Below are 23014 nucleotides of genomic sequence, written 5' to 3'. Positions count from 1 at the left end.
CCACTCAATGACTAGTCATATGAAAAAAGACATAAAAAGTTATAAAAGCTTAAAATTAAGAGAGTACTTTCCTGCAAAAAGTAATCAAAACTATAAGAAATTCTGCAAATCTTCAGGAAATGTTAAGGTTCCAGTTCAGTGATATACTGGAAAAGTATTAAATTTAATATTCAATAACATAAAGCAATGTAACACATAATTAACTTTGTACAAAGATAAATTAATAGTATGGTTTGCAATACCTGTTTAACTGAGCAAGCTAAAACATTAACATATCAAAGCTGCCTTGCACAATAACTTTTAGGTTGAGTAATCAGGCCAAAAGCAACAGAAAAGACAAGAAGTCTATTAAAGATTAAAGAAAGAGCAGGAAGATTTGGAGATTAAAAAAAGAACCTATATACTGAAAGTATAGTATGTACACATGCACACACACAATAATAGTAAATTATTTTAAAATTAAGATTTCTGAAGAAGATGGGTAAGTTAGGGAAGATTGAAGGCAAAAGGAAAGGGGATGGCAGAGGATGAGATGGTTAGATAGTGTAACTGATGCAACAAACGTGAATTTGGGCTAATTAGGGCCTGGAATGCTATGGGCTAATTTGGGCTAATTAGGGCCTGGAATGCTATCATCAATGGTGTTGAGAAGGGGTGGACATGACTTAGTGACTGAACAACAAATGTGGCAACTCAATTTGACATTACTACCATTCATTGAACGTGACCCTGCAGAAAAATGTAAAGACACATCTTGAAACTCAAATACTCTGGCCACCTAATGAGAAGGAAGGACTCACTGGAGAAGAGCCTAATGCTGGGAAAGGTTGAGGGCAATAGAAGAAGGGGACGACAGAGAATGAGGTGGCTGGATGGAGTCACTGAAGCAGTAGGCATGAGCCTAAATGGACTCCAGAGGACAGGAAGGCCTGGAGGAACGTTGTCCATGGGGTCGCGATGGGTCGGACACGACTTTGCAACTAACAACAAAAAGACACATCAAAGAATATATGCAGAAAGGCACTGTTTCCATGTCAATCTGAGAGCAATATGTACTAGGTTTTTCAAGAACTTGATGGTGTTCCACGACAGCCTGAGGCCAAAAAAAAAAAATAATAATAACGTTGACTTGGACACAGCCAATTTTCCTATCAAATGAAGCGCTGCCTCTTCGTCAAGGGTCTTTATTTTTATTTAACGAACAGGTTCCACAATCTGAAGAAGTCTGAAAACCATTCGATCTGGAGCCCTACTTTTCCAAAATCCCTTTGGAGAGAAGCACAGTTAGATACGGTGATCCGTTCTACACAGTCGACAAGAAAAAGGCAGAGCTGCGATCACTAGAAAGAAAGCTCGAGTGATCGATCACCGAGAGAAAGAGAGCACTCCAAAAGACCAACGACGTATGTAGGATTTTTTTTTTGGGAGCCTTCCCTCACAAAGCAGCGGAAGCAACCTGCGAGGCTGAAGAGCACGCCAACGAAACAGAGAAGGGCTACACCAGGGGTAGGCAACCTCGGCTCTTTTATGACTCGTGGACTTCAACTCCCAGAATTCCTGAGTCAGCTATGCTGACTCAGGAATTCTGGGAGTTGAAGTCCACGAGTCATAAAAGAGCCGAGGTTGCCTACCCCGGGGCTACACAAACTTGACCCTCGACTTAAAAGCCCATCTTCTTTCCCTCCAACTCCCAGCGCATGCTTATTCAAGACGCCACGCATGCGTACTTTCCCTCTCGCGCTTTCTACAAAGGCGGAATCCCACGCGTGCGTCGTGCCCCCCACCACCACCTCCCTTAGGTCAGAGAGCGAGGACCCGATTCTCCCCTCCGGCTGTTGAGCCCGAGGCCGCTCCCCGCACGACCCCCCTCCATCAGCCCGCGCGACGCCCCTCGAACTCCAACCGCCGCCCTCACCTCGTAGTGCTTCATAGCTCCGCGCTCGTTTGCGCTCCCGACAGCGTAGCGCCCTCTCCCCCTCACGTGACACGCTCAAACTTCGCTTGAAGGAGGCGCGGCGCGAAGAACTATAAGGCGAATCACCGGGGAACTCTTATCTCGGCGGGCCAGCCAATTAGGCGCACGCCGCTCTCCCTCCCTCCCTCCCGCCTGCCTGCCCCCGCCTCCAAACGTCACCATGGCAACGGGTGGCGCGTGACCACCCCCGAGCCAATCAAGTGGCAAAAGGGTAGAAGGGGCATCCCGCCGAAGCAATCGTAACATCCGAGAATGGATCCAATCACAAAGCTGCAAGCAAATATAGATGACCTTCGAAGGCTTGCGGCAGGTGACGCGGTGGGAGCTGGGGAGGGGGGGGGAAGTAAAAGAAAAAGATTCCGAGGGCAAAGTTCTCCAGGGCGCGCTTGCTTACCTGGAGAGTTTTTACTGGAAGTTCCTTCAGGGTCGGCCGCAGGCATATACATAGAATGAAGGCTACTGCTAAGCTTGTAAGCCGCCCTGAGTCTTCGGAGAAGGGCGGGATATAAATGGAATTTAAATAAATAAATAAATAAATAAATAAATAAATAAATAAATAAATAAATAAATAAATAAATAAATAAATAAATAAGAACGAAGCCACCCTGAGTCTTCGGAGAAGGGCGGGATATAAATGGAATTTAAATAAAATAAATAAATAAATAAATGAGAACGATTAGTTTACGTTCCTATTGGTTGAAAAGAGTTGTTGCTGTGTAGAGTTCTACATCAGTTTTACTCTGGAGTAAGTCTTACTAACTTAAGAACAGTTTTTTTAAGTTCCACCTCAGTAATTATCAAATTAGTTCAATGCCGGTCCGGTCTGGCTCGATGACTGGCGGTTCCGTGTACAAATACCAATACCTTGCCCCCGTTTTGGGAACAAGTCGCTCTTCCGAGGATGTGCTCCGGTAACTACTTCCATTCTGTCCATCAACCTACCCCAGGGGTAGGCAACCTCGGCTCTTTTATGACTCGTGGACTTCAACTCCCAGAATTCCTGAGCCAGCATAGCCACCGCCAGTCCTGAGAGGGCATCAAGTAGCCTGGGTAGAGCCGTTGCTACGCAGCTTGGAGAGAGGTATACCAGTAGTAGGCCCAACTGACCACCAGGATCCCACCTTAAGAGGAGGGATTCACATCCGTCTGAGGGGCAGTGGTCTCCCGTGGACGGAAGGTCTCTTTGATAACGACCGCCACGCCACCTCCCCTACCCTGAGCCCGAGGTTGATGCAGCACACGGAAACCTGGAGGGCATAAATCAATCAGAGGGACCCCTCCCTCCGGGCCCCACCAAGTTTCCGTGATGCATACCAGGTCTGCGTCTTCCTCCTCGATCAAATCATGGATGAGGGGAGCTTTATTCACAACAGACCTGGCATTGAAATAGATCAGTCTGAGCTCAGGTGTCTGCCCTCCCCCTTCCCCAGGACAGCAGGTGAGAGCCAGAGGGTCGGAGCGCGCCACAGCTCGGAAATAGCGGGGGTGTGATCTCAAATTACGATATGGCCCTCTGCTCATCCATCTGCCGCCATTCCCAATCACTGTGGGGATCGGTATCCCTACCCCATCCCCCTGGGTCCCAAGCTTCTCCCCGGCCCCCATATTGCCGCGGCCATTGGCCAACCTAGACTGAGGAAGGTCCGGTAGAATCTTCCTCTCATTCTGCCGGGCCTGACCCTCCCCCCTCCCTAACCCTTCAAAAAAATTTAAAAGAAAACCCAAAAGCCTCTTTTTAGTGCCATGCCACCTCTCGGGGTCCCAAGACCCGTCATTAAGGAAACGGTGGCGCAGGTTGGAAGGCCACATCTGAGAGAGGGAGGAGGTTCTCAGGGTAAGTAGCTCATTTCTGGTGTAAGCCATTAAAAGGTAGAGATGAGAGCAAAAAAAAAATTCTGGGAGTTGAAGTCCATGAGTCATAAAAGAGCCGAGGTTGCCTACCCCTGACCTACCCAAACCCGTAATTCGAAGGGATCCAGTTTTATTTCCCTCAATCAAAGCTATTTTCAGAGTCCACCTTTCACAGTCCTATGTTGCCACTGGACTATTAATTTTAACCATTTTGACCTACCTTGTTGTAAATATATGCTTATCCTTCATGGTCCTAAGTTTGTGATTGTCACTGCTTTCCTTCCTAGAATTTATTCCCTCTTCACTTTATCTGTTCTTTAACCCAAGTAAACAAAATTATTTCCCACCTTAATTTCTTCATTAAGTTCAAATTCAGAAAGAGTGGGAGGGTGGTGTTAATTTTGTCATCTTAATATTTATCATTAACTTAGATTTATCCTTTTCCCTTTTTTATTTTCATAATGAACTATTCTGAGTACTTCCAACTTCTAAATTGTGTTGTCAAATTATTTTAACATTTTGGATACCCAGGTTTGATTCTATCTGTCATCTCTTCGAGTTCTGCCATTCTTAAGCTGTATTCATTTTGTAAATCCAATATGCAGCAGACTACTGCAATGCACTCTACATGGGCCTGCTCTTGAAGAGCATCTGGAAGTCTCAACTGCTGCACAGGCAGTAAAGGGTGTCAGATATCCGACATATATATAACATCATTTTTTGTGAATTGTATTGGTTGAATTGTATTGGTTGCCAGGGTGTTCCCAGGTACAATTCAAGGAGCAGGTTATCATCTTCAAAGCCTTCCAAGGCTTGGGGGCAAGTTACTGTCTAGGGCCCCAAGTGTGTTAGGGGATTTGTTTCCTGGGTATATTACCATCCATAGTTATTTAGTGCCATATATATTTTCTTTGTAATTGCTTTACATTGATTTTATGTTTTATAATGTTCACCACCCAATGTCAACATCCAGTGTGGAGATGGGTGGCTATAGCAATCAAATCAACAGTATGCATCCATATCTTCTCTTTTTCATGTTCTGCACCACTGCATTTTTCTAGTTCAGTTCTTACTCTTCCATTTCCATATTGTAAACTTTCAGAAGAAAATCCACTGCTCTGACAACCATTAGCCTTAATGTATTTCAGGGTCTAGAAATGATCTACATACTCAAAGATTTTACTTTAAGTTGTGAAAGGTAAATGCTGTATTCTCATCATCTTTTTATTATTCATTTTATGATAACTCTTTGATTTCATGTCTTTTCTGAAAAATGGCTCAAACAAATATATATGTTTATGTACATTTCTGTCTGTAAGGTCTTGAACCAATTTTATGCAGTGGTTTGTTAATTAATATCTTAACCTTTAAAAGTTTAAAGGGGAAAATACCCATATGTTAATTAATGGATTTCCCAATGATTCTATCGTCTTGCCATTACATGGAGTCATATGGTGATGAAATCCTTTAAAATGATGCCTGGGAAAATACTGTGATCTAAGAATATGGGCAAGCAGGAACTAGTACAAAAATGCACCTGGTGATTCATACACACCCAGAGCTACGAATGGGCCAATAGTGTTTTGTGTGCCACTCCCATCTATTTTCGTATTTAGTTAGCATCAGAAATCTGACATAATTGTCAGAGAAAATAATACTGGTTTTTCACTTATTGAAAGTTGATGTTGTTATACTATTTTATTTTATTAATTGTTAATTTACTTGCATGTTCCCTTCAGTGATGTCTGACTCTGAATAGCTTATAGATTTCCAAACAATAATATTAAAACCAAACATTGTAACAGTGTAAACCTAAAAGCTAATAACCGTGTGATAAATACCCTATCACATGACAACAAGCAATTACAAGACCACTGTCATGTGCAGAGAGTAAAATGGTTCCCTCAGCTCCAAAGGACCACCAAAATAGCCAAGTCTTAATGGCACTGTAAAAAACTAAAAGGTTCAGAGCCTGACTATATCAGGGAGAACACTGATCCAGAGAAGAGGCACATTCTGGTGAGAAAGAAGTTCCCTGAGGATGGGCTCCAGCACAAGTCTGAAAACATGGAAGACTAAATCTCGGTGACAACCCAGATTGGATCCTGCAAGAGACATAGTGACTGAGAGGCCTAACCCAGGATTCTACAAATGACATGTACAAATAGGGCATGGAAGGATCCTTTTCTTTCAGTTCCTAATAATGCATGTGGAGAGGCCTTTGCAGAAGACAGTCCTACAGATACTGCCCCAGTTCTTTCACAAGAGCAGTCAATGTAGATTTAGTTCCATACCTGTGTTCAGCCTGAACCCTGCCTGAAAAAAGTCCAGAGAATCCATTTCCTTTAGAGCCCCCTGCAACTACAGCTCTCACTACCCTCAACAACTTTCTCTGGGGGGAAAAAGTTGGATTATTTAAAATAGTTGGGTCCTGTGATAGTTTCTTAGTGAGTAGCTCAATGGGAAACAAAGGAAGTCACACACAGATGAGGAGCTGACACCATTAGCAACCAGTGGAAATTGCGAACAAGATTTCATTGTCAGATAACAATGTCAAGATAATCCACTAATTATGACCTGCTACTAGGGAGAATACAAGTCAATTGATTTTATTCACTTCAACTGGATGAATCTACAATGTACAAAAAACTTTTAAATATCATTGCTTTTGTAATATAGGAATTCAGGAGAAATATGTAAGGATTTTCTCTTTTGTATTGCAGGAATGACCAAGAAATATACTGCTCAAAAAAATAAAGGGAACACAAGATAAGACATCCTACTATTAAATACAGTACATTGTGTTGTTTAAGTGTTCCCTTTATTTTTTTGAGCAGTATATTTTGGTTTGTTGAATGTAATACTCTTTTGATATGAGATGGCAGGAAGCAAGATCAAGAAGAATACTTAATTCTATCTTGTAAAACAGCCGCAGCCCCCAATTTGTCCCCCCTCCCCAATAGTATAGCAGCATAGGAAATGAGGACCAGGATCAGAAAATGAGTGCAGAATGATCATTTGAGGGCTTGTAGAAGGAGAAGCAGTCTCTTGTTAATTTTAGCTCCTTTCCTTAATCCTCTTTCCTTAACAAATGCCCTTCATGCATACTGAAATCAGAAAGCTATTTCAAGCACACATAGTACAGATTCTAGAAACAGGTGAAAGACTGATAAAGAAAAATAATATAAAATGCCAAAACTGAGTTTTTTAGAATTCTTGTTTAATTCTCCCTATCCCAAAAAGCAAAACAAAACAAAACAAAAATCTTAAGAAAACGCTATATTTTAAATTAGGAATTAGAATCTCTTTCATATGAAAGAGCTACTGTTGCTTCAGATCAGTGTAATAAATAGGTTTATAACGAACGGGTTTCCGGTATTAAAAAAACATGTGAGTGGATGAGTACAATAAAATAAAAATATTTTAAATAAATACCTCAGCAAATTCTTTTCTTTCTACTTCATCTTCAGATTGATAGGAATAGCACAGTAACTTCTTCCATGTGGGAGAATTCCTTTTCCTTGTTTTGCTTTGTAAGCTTTGCTCTTTTGCCTATTTCAAGTCTCTGTTGTGCGATACGTGTTGGCGCCTGTTTGTTTGTACAAGTGGAATATCTGGAGGTATTGCAGAGAAAAGATGGTCTTTTAAAAAACCATCATTTAAAGAGTTTGCACTGAGCAGCAGTTTGGTGATTGCAAAGATGTTTTTAGTGGAATTTAGACATTAAATTAATGTGCACATCTATAAAAATACAAATAGCTGATGTTCAGTTATATGCATTCTAATGCTTAATTTCCAGTGTAATTAAGAACTTGGTCAAATAACTTAAAAACTCTGTACATTAACTATGGCAAGTAATCATACTGTAGGTTCTGTGATATAATCAGATAATTAGTTGTAAGGAAAACGGTAGAATATAGATATTTTTTTACGTATGTTGTTTCATTATTTGTAAACATGATTGTGCTCTTTAATATTTTCCTAAGCACTTCTTCCATTTTCTTTCCCACAGAATGATTCATTGCCCATATTTTTTTAGGGAGCTTGAACAACATATCCAAGTACTATAGTAACTTCTCTGTAAAATACAATCGTTCTTACCACGACACAGAAATAATATACAGAATTGGTGGCTCCTTCCTGGCCATAAAGGCTAGAACTGTTTAAAAGTATGCTGTAGTTCAGCAAGATCTAAGATGCTACAGATTTCCCCCAATAAATGAAATTAGTCCTTTCACTCAGAACACTATTTGAAAATAAAGCAGCATGAATTTCATTATAATTATTAACATCTCTATGAATTTTTCACTTTACATTAGTTATACAAGTTGTATCTTTGTTATTAATTTTTTTAAAAAGAAAACTGTATACAGTAGTAAATTATACTGAGAATTCTTACATCTTAGCATCGCCTACTATGCTTGAGGAGCATTTTCTAATTTTGAAACAATTGCGAATCTGACATTCAGCTATTATTCTAAAACCAGTGATGTTGAGGAATCGGCACTGGCCTACATTGTAACAATGGTATTAAATCCTCCTTGCTTTTGAAAATCATCCTATATAGAACAGTGGTCCACAACCTTTCCAGCTTGGTGGCCCGGAGTGGGAGAAGAGGGAATGGTTCTGTGTGAGTGGCAGGCGTGTGTGTGAGTGTGAATCACACCATTTGCACAAGTGGAGCTGTGTGCGAGTACTCGCCCGCCGGTTGTGCACCTGGTTCCGAATAGGCCATGGCCTGATAGTCAACCGTGGCGTGGGGGTTGCAGATCCCTGCTATAGAAGACAGTCATCTTTTTAGGGGAATTATTATTTTACATGTAAAATAATGTCCTGGATACTATAATATTATTTTAATATACTATATTAAATACTATATGCTATTCTATAATATAGTTGTAATTTCCTGGATACTATAATCGCTTTCCTTTGGGGACTGGCTGCTGATTTATCTACCAATATTTGAATTCTTGAGGGCTGTTCTGAAGGAACCAGTAACAATTACAGTATGTGAGTTTTGCAGTTTCCTAGGGTCTTTGTAGTCTCTGAATCAGTGCTAAGATTATTGGTTTGTGAACTTATAAGAACTGTTTGAAACATTCCTGACTAGTCCATTTATAAACACTTGAAGAATTTCCCTACGTTATATTAAATGATTGTGCTTGGTCGTATTGTGAAAGACACTTCTCAGCTTGTTCCTAACCACTGTACAAATACGATCAGCAACTTTTTTCCCTATCATATCTCATGACATTGCTTTCATCCTTATTCTAACCCCATACCTCAAGCATTTTCACATTGTCCTTAGCCGTGCCAGCTATAAATTAGTATTTTCTTCTTAATCAGACAAAATCGGAAGTGGCAGGAGGTTCTACTACTGTACCAAACACCCATCTGCCTGCCTATCAGCTGTTAGTTGGCCTACTTTTAAACATGGGTGACTTTTAGCATTCATCTGAAAAAGTAGCAAATAGGGATTTTCTAAAGGAGCCTGAAAAATAATTGACAGGTACCGGAGTTTGGGACACGCTGTGAGGCAGGGTCTCTCCTATTTGACCACATAACACCCTGAACCCTCAGTGTTTGGGGGTTTTCCTGACATGTGCTTGTAAGCCAAGGGTCAGCTCTTCACCTCCCTTGCTACCTCTTCTAGCTCCTATGATCCCAAGGCCCTTAGCTTGTGCAAACCCTGCAGTGAATACTGACAGAAGGTACTGATCTCATCATCTGTCAAAATTGACATGTTTCTCAACCCTAGCCCACTTAAGAACAACTGATCAATATTTTATGATGTTAGGTTATGATGGTTATTTGGTGGTTTGGAGGAGGGGAACAATATTGGGGAACTCCACAATCACTTTCCTAAACCTGCCCAGTTCATAGTAAATGAAGACTCCACTATTTGATGGCATTCTTGGCAGGATAGGGATCAACAGCTTAATTAGCATGTTTTATGCTTGTATAGTTTTCTGTTGGCTGAAGTATTTGGTAGGTCAAAGTTCAGCTGACCCACTGGAGGAGCCCCATGAGTCAGATTTCCTTCATTCTTGGCTATATTGTGTTAAAATAGTATTTATTCCTTTACTTTGACACTTCTTTGGGTAATCTCAAATTATGTAAAATTTATTATGTTTGGTCACAGATTAGTTGGCAGGAAATCGGATAATTGCAGTGATTTGAAACATGGGCAGTTGAGCCAGGATAGGGATTCAGTTACAAAGATAACAAATATATTTATTTGTTTGTAAATTTTATTGACCATCCATTTTGCCACAGAGTAACTCTGGGTGACTTACAATCTTAAAAAGATAAAAACTATACAAAAGCTTAAAAGACATACATACATACATACATACATACATACATACATTTCATGCAAGTACAATGTTCTGTTGATTCTAGACTAGAGTGAGTAGAAGACAATGTAATGCTAATGGAAAAGGGTTCTCAGCTTGCTTATGGTGCTTTAGTAGAAGGCATATTTCCTCATATTTCAAAAAAGCTTTGCTAATCTAATTTGTATTTGTCCAAATATGTGAATAGAGTCATTTGTTTTGTTAGCATACAAAATCAAAAAATTAAATAAATTATTTGTCCTGTTTAAAGCGCTCCATCTACCGTTCATCCAAAATTCTACTAATCCAGGGCAGCATTACCTTAATCCTGTGCTTAATACTTTAAAAGAACTGCTGCTAGGACAATTTATACCACATGAATGGATTCAAAAATATTACTAACATTAGCAAGTTTGAGCATTGCAAGCATGAACATGCAATACCATCTTGGTTTTTCAATTAAACTACTAACCTAGTGAGTTGCTCAATGACTGTTTTCTCTGTTACTTCCAGCACCACACCTTGCTGACTCAGTTCTACTGATATGTTTCTAAGGCTAGAATTCTCCACTTTTAATAATTCCACTCAGGTGTCTATAAAGTTCTCAACTCAGGTTCACCTATGAGTCACATAAGTAGAAAATCTGATGCACAGACGGGAACTTATATAAATGGAGTGATATTCAAAGAGCATAGCTCATTACCCTCTATACTCATAGTGTGAATTAGGAGTGAGACCCACATCCTGTCTCTTTAATTAAATTCAACCCTGTAAGTACTATATTTGCAATTCAGAATAAAAATGCTTTGCTGCTCTCCAATGCTTATTCGAATTGATGCAACCCAGATAGGGCAACCCTATATTTAAGAAAATATAGCAATATGAGAAGATAATGCATGTCAAAGTATGCATTACCATATTCTCTAGATTTTTCACAAAAACAATAATAAATGTGGTACCAATGTTTAACTGAGAATTAAAGATATAGGATATTGTATGTGTGTATGCATATCTGCTTGTCAGTACACTGCATCTACTTTGTAATTGGTGGTACTGTATAGGCAATGGTATGTTGGCTTGCAAGGTAGTCTATCTGACAGCCTATATTTCAGGGAGCTAGCATGAGCATAATTCATACAAAACTGTGCTTTGTTGTGCTTGTGGTTTATTAAATATCTTGTATGGTTGTGAAACTATGAAAATGTAATAAATCAGGATGAAGATGGTTCTGATCTTCTGGGATGAAATTGATGAATACATGTAGGGAAGTAAAACTGTTGGATTAATTATGAATGAAAGGACTAAAATATATATCAGAAAATATGAATTAGTGTCATCTGGATAGGGCAATTTGGTGTATACACACACACACCATACTACAAAAAAGATGTTGAAACTTTGGAAAGAATTCAGAGAAGAGCAACTAAAATTATCAACGGCCTGGAGACTAAAACATATGAAGAACAGCTCCAGGACTTGGGTTTGGCTAGTCTAAAGAAAAGAAGAAACAGGGTTGACATGATAGCAGTATTCCAGTATTTGAGTGGCTGCCACAAAGAAGAGGGGATCACGTTATTCTCCAAAGGACCAGAGGGCAAGACAAGAAACAATAGTTGGAAACTGATCAAAGAGAGAAGCAACCTGGAATTAAAAAGAAATTTCCTGATAGTGAGGACAATCAACGAGTGGAACAGCTTGCTTCAGAAATTGTGGGCACTCCATCACTGGAGATTTTAAAGAAGAGACTAGACCAGGGGTAGGCAACCTCGGCTCTTTTATGACTCGTGGACTTCAACTCCCAGAATTCCTGAGTTAGCATAGCATAGCTGATTCAGGAATTCTGGGTGTTGAAGTCCATGAGTCATAAAAGAGCCGAGGTTGCCTACCCCTGGACTAGACAGTCACTTGTCTGAGATGGTATAGGTTCTCCTGCTTGAGCAGGGAGCTGGACAAGAAGACCTCCAAGGTCCCTTCCAGCTCTATTCTATATTGGAAGATCCAGGAAGACAGTAAATAAAACTGGAAAACATACACGAGGTAGCTGGATCCACAAGCCATTTTTTTTCTTGCAAATATTTTTATAAAAATAGATAATATACATTCCAAAAAGGATATACAGGTAGTCCTCAACATATGACCACAAGTCCAAAATTTCTGTTGCTAAGTGAAAGGGTTGTTAAGTGAATTTTGCCCCATTTTACGTCCTTTCTTGCCACAGTTGTTAAGTGAATCACTGTAGTTATTAAGTTAGTAACACGGTTGTTAAGTGAATTTGGCCTCCCCATTGACTCTGCTTGTCAGAAGGTTGCAAAAGGTGATTACATGACCTCAGGACACTGCAACCATCATAAATGTGAATCATTTACTAATGTGACCATCAGGTTGCTGCAACGATCGTAAGTATGAAAATCGGTCATAAGTCACTTTTTCAGTGTTATTGTAATTTTGAACAGTCACTAAATGAGCTGTTGTAATTAAGATAAGTCAATGTAATTGAAGCCTAGGAGACACCTTAATCGCTATTACAATAATACAGTAAGACAGTATGTAATAAAGAAGAGATTTAGTTACAAATAGCCTGCTCCCTTTATTGGCTAACATTGCTCCAGCTTAAATCCTCCTTGAATAAGAAGGATATGAGAGTCAAAAGATCAGTATTTACTTTGGAAAAATTAATAATTATCTTTCCCAACCTAAAAGAACAATTTCAAAAATGTATAAGTTATTGGAATTTATAAACATACACATGCACCTCCCCCAAGTAGATTTAAAAGAAGTACTGCATACAGATTTAGGAAAATAAATACTAGATGGGGTAGGAAATACTATGGAAATCAAGTTACTTCAATTAGCTCACTAAGAAGTGATGCAGTGAAGATGGTACCTTGGTTGGCAGTTATCTCCAATTAAAATACTGCAAATTACTCCTCCAAATGTTGGAGAGACTAGTTTTTTTTTCCATTTATGATGGACTAGCAAAAAGATTGCATCTTTCTTGAAGAAAATTTTAGAGGAAGTCAGAATGGTCACTAAACAAGTATAATCTATTCCAGATTTGAGATTATCATATATTTTTCAATGAATTAAAAAAGAATTTATTTTTACTCTCGGCTACTAATTCAATGGACTAGAAATTCTTAGATGATTTATCATTGGACAGCCGCTGTGCTAAAGTATTGCTTTTCTTGAAAAAGTCACAGATTAAATTTGAAAGAGATAAATCACATTTTTATCAGATCTGGAAAAATGTAGGCTTTGTTAATAGTAACTGTAATTTTGACAGTGATATATGAGAATTATAACTGAATTGTGAGCTATACTGTTCTTGTATGTTATGTTATATTCTTATTTCTTCCTTGTCTTTCAGAATATTAAAAGTGAAAAAATAAATTATTATTTTTTAATTGCAAATTTGACTGGGTGATCAAAGCCCCGGTCTTTTTTACTCCATGCAGTGCATACTATATATGTTAAAGAGTTAGAGCTTTGATCACAATTGTGCATTCTGTTTTGAAACCAGTGACCATCACTATGGGCACCATAGATGTGAGATAACGTGTACAAAGAAAAAAAAGTGATTGCAGTGAATGTAATCAAAGAGAGCAAGGAATTCCTAAAATTTTGCAAAGATGCAGGAAGTTAGAGTAAGCAAAATTTTATGTATCAGACCAGTGTAGACTTTTGCTTTTTATCAGGATATTAATCTAAGAAAGAAATATTATTGAACATTTGTCAATTAAAGAAAATGTATCATAAAGTGAATAGGCTTGTATTGTGGAATATTGTATATGACTATAAAATTCCAAAATAATAAGGGTGGCATATTATGAAAGTAAATTTTGAGAATAAATTGCATGTTTAGGAATGTTTCAAAATGCAACAGGAAGTACACGATTCTTAGTTGTTTAATGTTCTTATGGATAAATACATAAAGAATGCTTGTGGTTGTTGGGGGTATGAATGTTTATGTAGATTTGTATGCAGATGATACCAAATAACTTGCAGCAAACTTTAATTTGCATGTTGCAACAAGAAGCATGGATCTGAAAATTAATCTAATAACATTTTAGTGCTTTTTTGTCATAGAATGCACTGGAACGGAGGTCCGGCACCTTTCTTCGATGGATTTTCCAAGTTTTAAAAGTAACTTTTGAAAATTTGATGTTTGGTCCACGTGGACTTGAATCGACCTGTCGAGTGTAGCAGGTTGGCGGCAAAATCATTAAAACGGTGCATGCGGGATGCTTGTGTGTCGAGTCCGATGCATGCGTACTTCATCCGCGCTGGTTATGATGGGCTGCTCGGCTTGTGGCACTGTTCAGCTTGTGATTGGTCGTGTGGTTGCCTGCTGAGTGCTTACTGCAGGCGGTGACCATTATGTTTCATTACACAACTGGCGTGTGGGTGTGTGTACAATGATTGACTATGTGCGAAAGGTAAATAATTTCTTTATTTTAAAAATCGTTGGTGAATTGAAAATCTTTTTTTAATTTTTAATGTAAAATTTACTATGAACATTTGCCTTAAATACAATAAATTACATTTATGTTAAGAACTGAATATATAATTTTTTTAATAAAAGATGAACAAGATGTGAGTTCCAGCACAAAAAAAGCACTGGCTGTATATGAACAGAAGTTGCTTCTGCCAACTTTGTCAGATAAGAAAAGAATTGAATATAAGAGAAACATACAAGTAAGTTGGATGCAGCAGAAATGGGGCATTTAAAGATGTATATTTAACAAGCAATATATAAGTTCAAATAGGTGTTAAATATGGACCATTGTGAAAGAAGTACATTGATATGATTTGATTGTAGGGATAGGATGATTGAGGATCCATCTGGAAAACAAATACACTAAATGACTGAATGGGTCAAGAAGAAAGAGAAGACCAAGAAAGTTGTAGTTAGGTGAAACTGCTGAAATCGTCAGAAAGAGGAAGTCGAAAAGTTTAAAGAACAAAAGTAGGGACATGTTGGAAAAAAGGTTTGCAAGGATAGAAATATATGAAGCAATACATGAATGTTGTCAGTATAAACTTGTGTTGGCAATGTTTCTTCTCCATATCTCAGTTCTTTAGTTTGTTGGTTCTATGTTTCTTAGATCTTTTTTGCATTTTGCTACCAATGAAGTGGAATAGTGTGATGGGTCCATATATACAAATGTATATAATATATGAATGCAAATATAGCTTGGTTTATGAACACATGAAAATAAAAACATCAATGCAATTTTTTAAAACTATCTTTAAAAATATCCTATCCATCAGGATGATGTTATAATTTTTAGTCCAGGCAGACTGAATAGTAAAGCATATTATTTTCTGTTTACTTACAATTGGTTCCAGTACTTAGTCACAAAACTTAATTTTTCTTGCTGTTTGAGCCACTTATTTTGTTGGGGCTACTGCTATATAAATAAAATAAGTCAAATCACTGGAGGTTTTTAAGAAGAGACTAGGCCAGGGGTGTCAAACTCAATTTCATTGAGGGCCGCATCAGCATTGCGGTTGCCCTCAGGGGGCCGGGTGGGTGTGGCCTACTGGGTGGGCGTGGCTAGAGTGCGTATGGCTTACTGGGTGGGCGTGGCCAGCTCTACATCGTTCGCATCAAGGGTGCCTATGGGGGCCTGGGCAGGAGTGGGACAGATCTGAGGGTCTCTGGCAGAAGGAGGGTTTCTGGGCCAGGGCCAAGGCAGTGGGGGCCGTTCCCTCACTGTTTCCAGGATGGCTTCGCGGGCCACATGAAGCCACTTTGCGGGCCGGATCCGGCCCCCGGGCCTTGTGTTTGACATGTCTGGACTAGGCAATCACTTGTCTGAAATGGTATAGGTTCTCCTGCTTAAGCAGAGAGCTGGACTAGAAGACCTCCAAGGTCCCTTCCAGCTCTATTCTATTCTATATTCTGTCTAACTCAGAAATAAAAAGAAACCACATAGACTGTGCAAATCCAGTCCTATATTTTTGCTTTGTAGAGCAGATCTGAGCATTTTATAGCCCCGGGGCCACATCCAGCCATTTCGCTGTCCCTGTTTGGCCTGCATGTGGTCGATTGGAAATTAGAAATCAAATGTAAATAAGTACATGCCATGCACTTAATACAACAGCATTGCTTTAATTTTGAAGGCGCCTGCTATTTTTGTGTGCAATTTATGTATGTACATATGTGTGTGCCTATGCCCTTTCACGGGCTATTGGTTTGAGCCTCCACAACAGTCCCAGTTTTTCATGTGGCCCCTTGGGAAAATTAATTGCTCACCCCTGTTGTAGATGAAGTTTCTGATTCCATCTCTTAAATTAATCTAGTGTAATCCTGAATCTTCCAAACTAGATACCTATATTTAAACTATCTAAGCTAAGATCAAACTATGATTTCATGTCTTGCCTGACAAGTCTAATTAGAGCTTTTTTATAAATGTGAAAAAATGCCTCTTTTTAAAAGAGAGAGTGAACAACATTCTTTCTTCTAAAAAGACACTAACTTCTTTTGGATCCAGTTGATTAGTTCTCTCTATTATAAAGGCTTGACAGAAAAGAATCAGTGCAAGTTGAATTTCACCAGGTGTTCTATCAATATCCTGAGGCTGCAAGATCAGAAAGAAATGCAAGCAATTTTAAAAGGAAGTATTAAAATGACATTTTGGATTTCATCTAATGTGTAATTCAAAAATACTTGCAAAATATTTTTTAAGAATGCAATTTTCTTCTTTGTTCATAAAATGTTATGGGTAACTATAGGTGCACATTGCCTTATTGGTAAATTCCTACCTTTTCTATTCCTCTTTCTGTCCTTTTTTTAAATAACTCATCTATTAAGGAATAACTGCACTTTTAATATGTTAATGGTAAGTGCTGTCTGTCTGGAAACAACCCAAGACAAAATGAATTCAAGTGATCGATCAGCAAAATGCTTTATGGATAAGCCAGATATGACTACAGTATTAAGGACTTGGGCCACCATGGACAAGATATTTGTTACCAATTTCAAAAGTGCTGATGGACAGAATAAATCAGTTATGTTTACCATAATTGCTAAGAGATGATGATGACTTTTTCAAGATGTCTGCTTCTAGGACTCAAATCCAATCTGATATTAATAATTCTTATAGAGTAAAGTGCATACTTGGCGTTGAATCTGGTTGATTAGGCATTAATCCAGAAAGCAAGAACTTCTTCCTCAACTCAAGCTCAAAAAATTCACCTCTGGATGTTGAGTATAAAAGAGAAAATATAAACCCTCCATCTTGTTATTGCTTGATGTTTTGGTAGAAGGTCGTTTCTTCAGTCCAAGCCTGTGGTTTCCTTCTGCACATGATTCATGACCATGATTCTGCTAGTTCGCAATCTACACTTTGAACCTGGGTCTCAGACAAAGAGGAAGGAGGAAATAATTGTTCTTGTCCGGGTTCTGTTTCCTTTAAAAGGACCTTTCTCTGATTTTGTGTTATTTTCATTCCTGCTTCTAACTGCCAATGAGTCTACTATCTCTGAAAGCAAAGGAATCTAAACCAAGGAAAACAAAAGAGTAGAATAAATCAATCTAAATTTTATACTGTTGAAACAAGTGGCAGCAACCTCTTCAACAAATATCGAAACATTCTGCAGAAAGGTGCTAGCTGCGTCTGCAACCACCACAGAATATCTACAAACATCACCGTTTCTTAACCAGGTGTATAATCTATTTGTATCCAATATTAAGTATTGAAACTTAGATTCCAAAAACATTGGTTTCAAAGAAGGTAAGAAATATTTCCAAAGAACTTGGTCCTAGGATGCACACAGGATAAAATCCCTGTAATTACCGGTATCAATATTCGTCATTGCTGATTTAGACATGGCTGTTTTCTTTAAATTGTGATAGCTGCTTTATCTTATCAGACAGATATTATATAATCTGTGGATGTTTGGCAAAATTAATCTTGTATCTCATGGTGTCAGGTGAAGTAACTAAATGTACAGTACGCATTAATTCATTTATTGTTTGCAAATACTTCTCTTCTTAAGCTGTCTTTGGAGATTTATGCTCAGTGAGCATGAAGAACTCATTCTTGGATCCTGTTAATATTTAGCAAATATATATGTATATAGTATATAGTATATAGTCAAAATTTATTTTGAAAAAAGTATAGATAGAAAACTTTAAATACTGAGAATTTTTCACTAACTAGCTCAATCCTTCAAATAAAGAAGAGACTCACACTGAAAGAGGCTATTTTGAATGAGGATTTTAAAATGGCAAATTACAAGAAAGATATGGAAAATATATTAGACTGAATGCATAAAGGAAACTAGTGTAAGTCAATAATTAAAAGGAATATACAAATAACAAACCAGAAGAGTGATTTGGATAATTTTCTTATTCTGGATTTACAGAACAGATTTGTTAAAGTTTTGAAGGATTTCCTGAGAAGAGATAGGAGAAAATTAAAAGAAATCAAGTTTTGGGGCACTACTTAATGGGATTAGACAAGATTGTTAAAACCAAAGTGAAGAAATACAAAGTTGGTTTATTTAATCAAGATTAATATATATATTTGTTGTTTCCGGTAACCTTTAAAGCAGGGGTCCCCAACCCCCGGTCTGTACCAGTACCGGGCTGCAACACGTCAGCAAACGGTCCGCACAAACAAGGAAAGCCTCATCTGTGGGACACAGGCAGCACACAAAACCACACCCCCTCCAGTTCGTGGAAAAAACCTCTCTTCACTGAACCAGTTGGGGACCTCTGTCTTAATGGACTTTTATAAAACAGGACTGAATGACAAGGCTTTAAAGATTTGTTTATAAATAAAGACAGTGATGAGAAGAAGACATTTTTGTTGCATTTTCAGAGAAAATGATATTGTGTGGGAAGGAAAGGAATGTAAAGATTGTGTGTGTGTGTGTGTGTGTGTGTGTGTATATATATATATATATATTTATATATATATATATATAAATATGTATGTAGGTCTTGGCGTATTCGGGTCTTTTCCCGTGTAAGATTGAGAGTGTCTTGGCGACGTTTCGACGAGGTCCGACTTGTCATCTTCAAGCTGGTGTCTACGGCTTCGTGCTTGCGCGAGCAAAGCGTGATCAGAGCTGCCGTCTCTCTATAAATATTGGTGGGGGGGTGGGGGTGCTGGCTTTCTTGCTGTAAGCGGGTTGGTTGGCTGTGTTGTTACATCTTGATTGGTTGATGGCGTTACTGTTTGCAGATTAGTCGGCTGTTTTGTAACATCCTGTGTGGCTGAGGTGTTGGCTGTGTGTCCATTAGTCTTTTGTGTTGTAACAACCTGGATAATGGGCTGTGTGATGACATCCTGAGCTCTAGTGTAGTGATATCCTGAGTTCTGTGTTGCAACATCCTGGGTGGTTGGCTGTGTTGTGACATCCCGAGCTTTAGTATTGTAACCCAAATACGCCAAGACCTACATACCTGTACCCGTGAAAATCTACGAAAACATGTATGTATGTATGTATGTATGTATGTATGTATATATATATATATATATATATATATATATATATATATATATATATATATATATATATATATATATATATATATATATATATATATATATATTATATATCTTAGCCTCCCAAATTCTTTATTAGCAATTTGAATAATTTGCACAAATAATGAGCTGTCATAAGTTGACTAGTTCCTGTGGATAAGCCCTGAGCCGGGCCAAAACAGGAATGAAAGAGTTAATTAGCAAGGTCCATTCAAAAAGCCTTGACAAATACTTAAACATATATATATATATATATATATATATATATATATATATATATATATATATATATGTGTGTGTGTGTGTGTGTGTGTGTGTGTGTGTGTGTGTGTGTGTGTGTGTGTGTGTTTTCATAGATTTTCACAGGTACAGGTATGTAGGTCTTGGCGTATTCGGGTCTTTTCCCGTGTAAGATTGAGAGTGTCCCAGTGGGACCTCGTCGAAACGTCGCCAAGACACTCTCAATCTTACACAGGAAAAGACCCGAATACGCCAAGATCTACACACACACACACACACATATGTGTGTGCATGTGTGTGTATATGTGTGTGTGTGTGTGTGTGTGTATGTATGTATGTTATTTCTTAGAACCCTTAATGGACTTTTGCTGACAAGGATTGAATGACAAGGCTTTGACAGTTTCTTTATAGGTAAGAGATGAGATCTGGGGGGAAGAGATACTTTATTGTATATTCAGAGAAGGTAATAAGTTAGGGAAATTGTAGTGTACTTCTGTGATGATGGGTGAAGTTATTTCTTTATATACTTCTTTTCTTTTTTTCTATTCATTTTTCTTTTTTATATTTTATTTTCTACACTTTCTGTTATTTCTTTTCATTATTTTATACCTTTTAGTTTGTATTGATCTTTTAACTTTGTAATAGTAAACTTTAATAAAAAATATAAAAAATGTACATATTTGAATTCTATAAAAACATAACATTCCTTTTCCTTGTCCATGAACTACAAAGTTCATTAATCTATCTCTTTTCTAATTAGATTATTGAAATATGAAAGAATTAATTAAATTAATAACTAATTACTTTTTCAGGGAATTCTGCAGATAACAGCAGTCATTCAGATACTAGGGTAAATTGCTTGATCGCTTTCTCAAGACATTTTTCATGGATGCCCTCCCTTTTCTTTTGCTCTATGTGCTTATGATTGACATCATAAGTGTATCTCCAGACAAAGTGCATTTCATGTATTTTAAGCCTTGCTATTTTGGAAATGATCTTGTTTCTAAGAATATAACTAATTAGAAGTTGCTATCCTCTATCTCAATGCTGAATTTTTAGTCTGCATTTTCACTCAGGTCCTTATGGTAACTCTTCCTGGCATCTACATAAACATACCCATATCTATCTATCGATCGATCGATCAAAAGATATTTAAAAACTAAAACACAGATCACTGAGACTAAAAATTTATTTAAAAGTTTTTAAATTAATTTTTATTCTCGGTGATCTGTGTTTTAGTTTTTAAATGTGTACTTACCCGAGGCTCACATTTTTAAAACTATTTTAGAAAAAGAAAGATAGATGGATAGATAGATAGATAGATAGATAGATAGATAGATAGATAGATAGATAGATAGACAGATAGACAGACAGACACACACACACAACCCCCCCCCGGGTCACTTGTAGTTTAATGCAGCAATAGCATCTCCTAACAATCCAAATCACCCACTCACCCACCCCCGGTAATTACACAGTCTTTTCTTCAACTCATGAATGAAACAGCCTTAAATTATCACTATTATACCAGAATAAAATAGTTTTTTCCTTCATTATACCAGTTTCAAAGTGTGTGCAATGTGTAAAATTTTGTCACTTGGGGGCAAGGTTAAGTACTCTGTTATGGACATCACCAGAGGAGTGTTGGGAGTTCCTTATGAATGCTAGCCAGAGCCCACCTATACCACCTTCCTTTCCAGCATGGCTCTGTCTTTTTGCACATTCCCTTTTACTTAAAATCTACCACCTTCTTCCGCTCTATTTTTAAGCTTCCAACAAGGTGGAGTAGAGAAAACCAGACTTCCCCTATTTTATCTGAAAATAGGGCTCATTTGTGCAGTTCCATATTATCAAGACTCAGGAAAGATTAGACCTTCACTATTTTATCTGGAGAAGAGGAGGCCTGTTTGTGCAATTTATTTATTTATTTATTTATTTTTATTTCCATTACATTTATATCCCGCCCTTCTCCGAAGACTCAATTTGATATTAAAATACTCTGAAAAGCCATCAGGTGAGATTTTCACCTTAAGATGCACTACGTCCAATTTTCCTTATTGCAGTGTTTAAAAAATAATGAAGGATTATTGAACTGAGAGCCTTTGTTGTTTATTTGCCTCTTTCCTTCTATTTACTATTTCTTTCACCCTCCACTTTCCCTGAAGAAAATGGAGAAATAAACAAGGAGACTGCCCATGTTCAAAACTGGAGGTGAAAATTTATCATTTTGCCAATAATAACAGTCACACTCACTAATCAGGCAACATAATTTGACAATGACTTGGAACAGATATTATAGGCAGGTTAGGGACTAGTGGAGATTGTATATACCGTATCAGCATTGTCTTATAGGCCAAATTGATGCTTAAAACTTATTTTTCAGTGATACTATATAAAGATGATTAAAAGGACTGATGTACTGTATAATGGAAATTAAGAAATAAATAACATATGCATATATTTCTCTCCTGGTTAGACCCAATGATTAAAAAAGGGTTCAGTTAAGATGTACCAATCTTGTCCCTAAAAAGGCTTTTTAATACAGCAACTGGGTCTGCCTAATATTTGGCACCTCCATGAAAAATAAGCTGATGTAGCTGGTTTACAGTTTCTCATTCCGTTTTTCTGTGGGACAGTAAGAAAGCAAGACAACTACATGGTTAGGACTACATTAATACATACCATCAGCTGTTTTAATCTATTCTTGAGATCTGCAAGACATGCAGAAGAAATTTTTGTCTATTTTTGATCAGCAGCTGTTCTTGGAAACACTGCAGTTAAGAAAGAGAAGAGCAAAGAAAAGCACTTTTCTTTTTTTTTAAAGAAAATTTTCTTTAAATATATTAAATAATATATCTGGGTTTCTAGATTTTTATACTTCAAAACATTTTCCATGATCATGTATATTGATTTATTCAAATTACATTGCCTGGTGGGATAAATTCAACACTGGGTATTAATCCTTATATTCCTCCAAAGTATATGGAATTGGCTCTGTATATGATAACAGTTCCTAAGAAACTGTACACATCTTTATTCTTTCTGGAAATTATATATAATTCCTTCTTTAGAACAATGATAGACTCAGCTACAGGTAGTCCTTGACTTAAAAT

General features: G+C 37.7%; 1 protein-coding gene across 2 annotated transcripts in view; it reads right to left on the bottom strand.

The window, feature by feature from the left end:
- The window catches only part of TECR (trans-2,3-enoyl-CoA reductase), a 47794-nt gene extending 45716 nt beyond the window's left edge, over positions 1-2078 (bottom strand). Inside the window, exon 1 of one of the 2 annotated variants that reach the window (XM_083357055.1) lies at positions 1916-2078. In XM_083357055.1, coding sequence (XP_083213181.1) covers positions 1916-1930 — 15 coding nt within the window. In that variant the 5' untranslated portion in view covers positions 1931-2078. The remainder of the gene's footprint in view (positions 1-1915) is intronic. The other variant, XM_083357056.1, reaches the window with a different exon arrangement.
- Between the last annotated feature and the right edge of the window lie 20936 nt (positions 2079-23014).

Source organism: Vipera ursinii (genome assembly GCF_947247035.1).
Source record: "Vipera ursinii genome assembly, chromosome: 2".
Taxonomy (NCBI): domain Eukaryota; kingdom Metazoa; phylum Chordata; class Lepidosauria; order Squamata; family Viperidae; genus Vipera; species Vipera ursinii.
The sequence above is the reverse complement of the archived record's forward strand: the minus strand, read 5'-3'. Positions and strand labels throughout refer to the sequence as shown.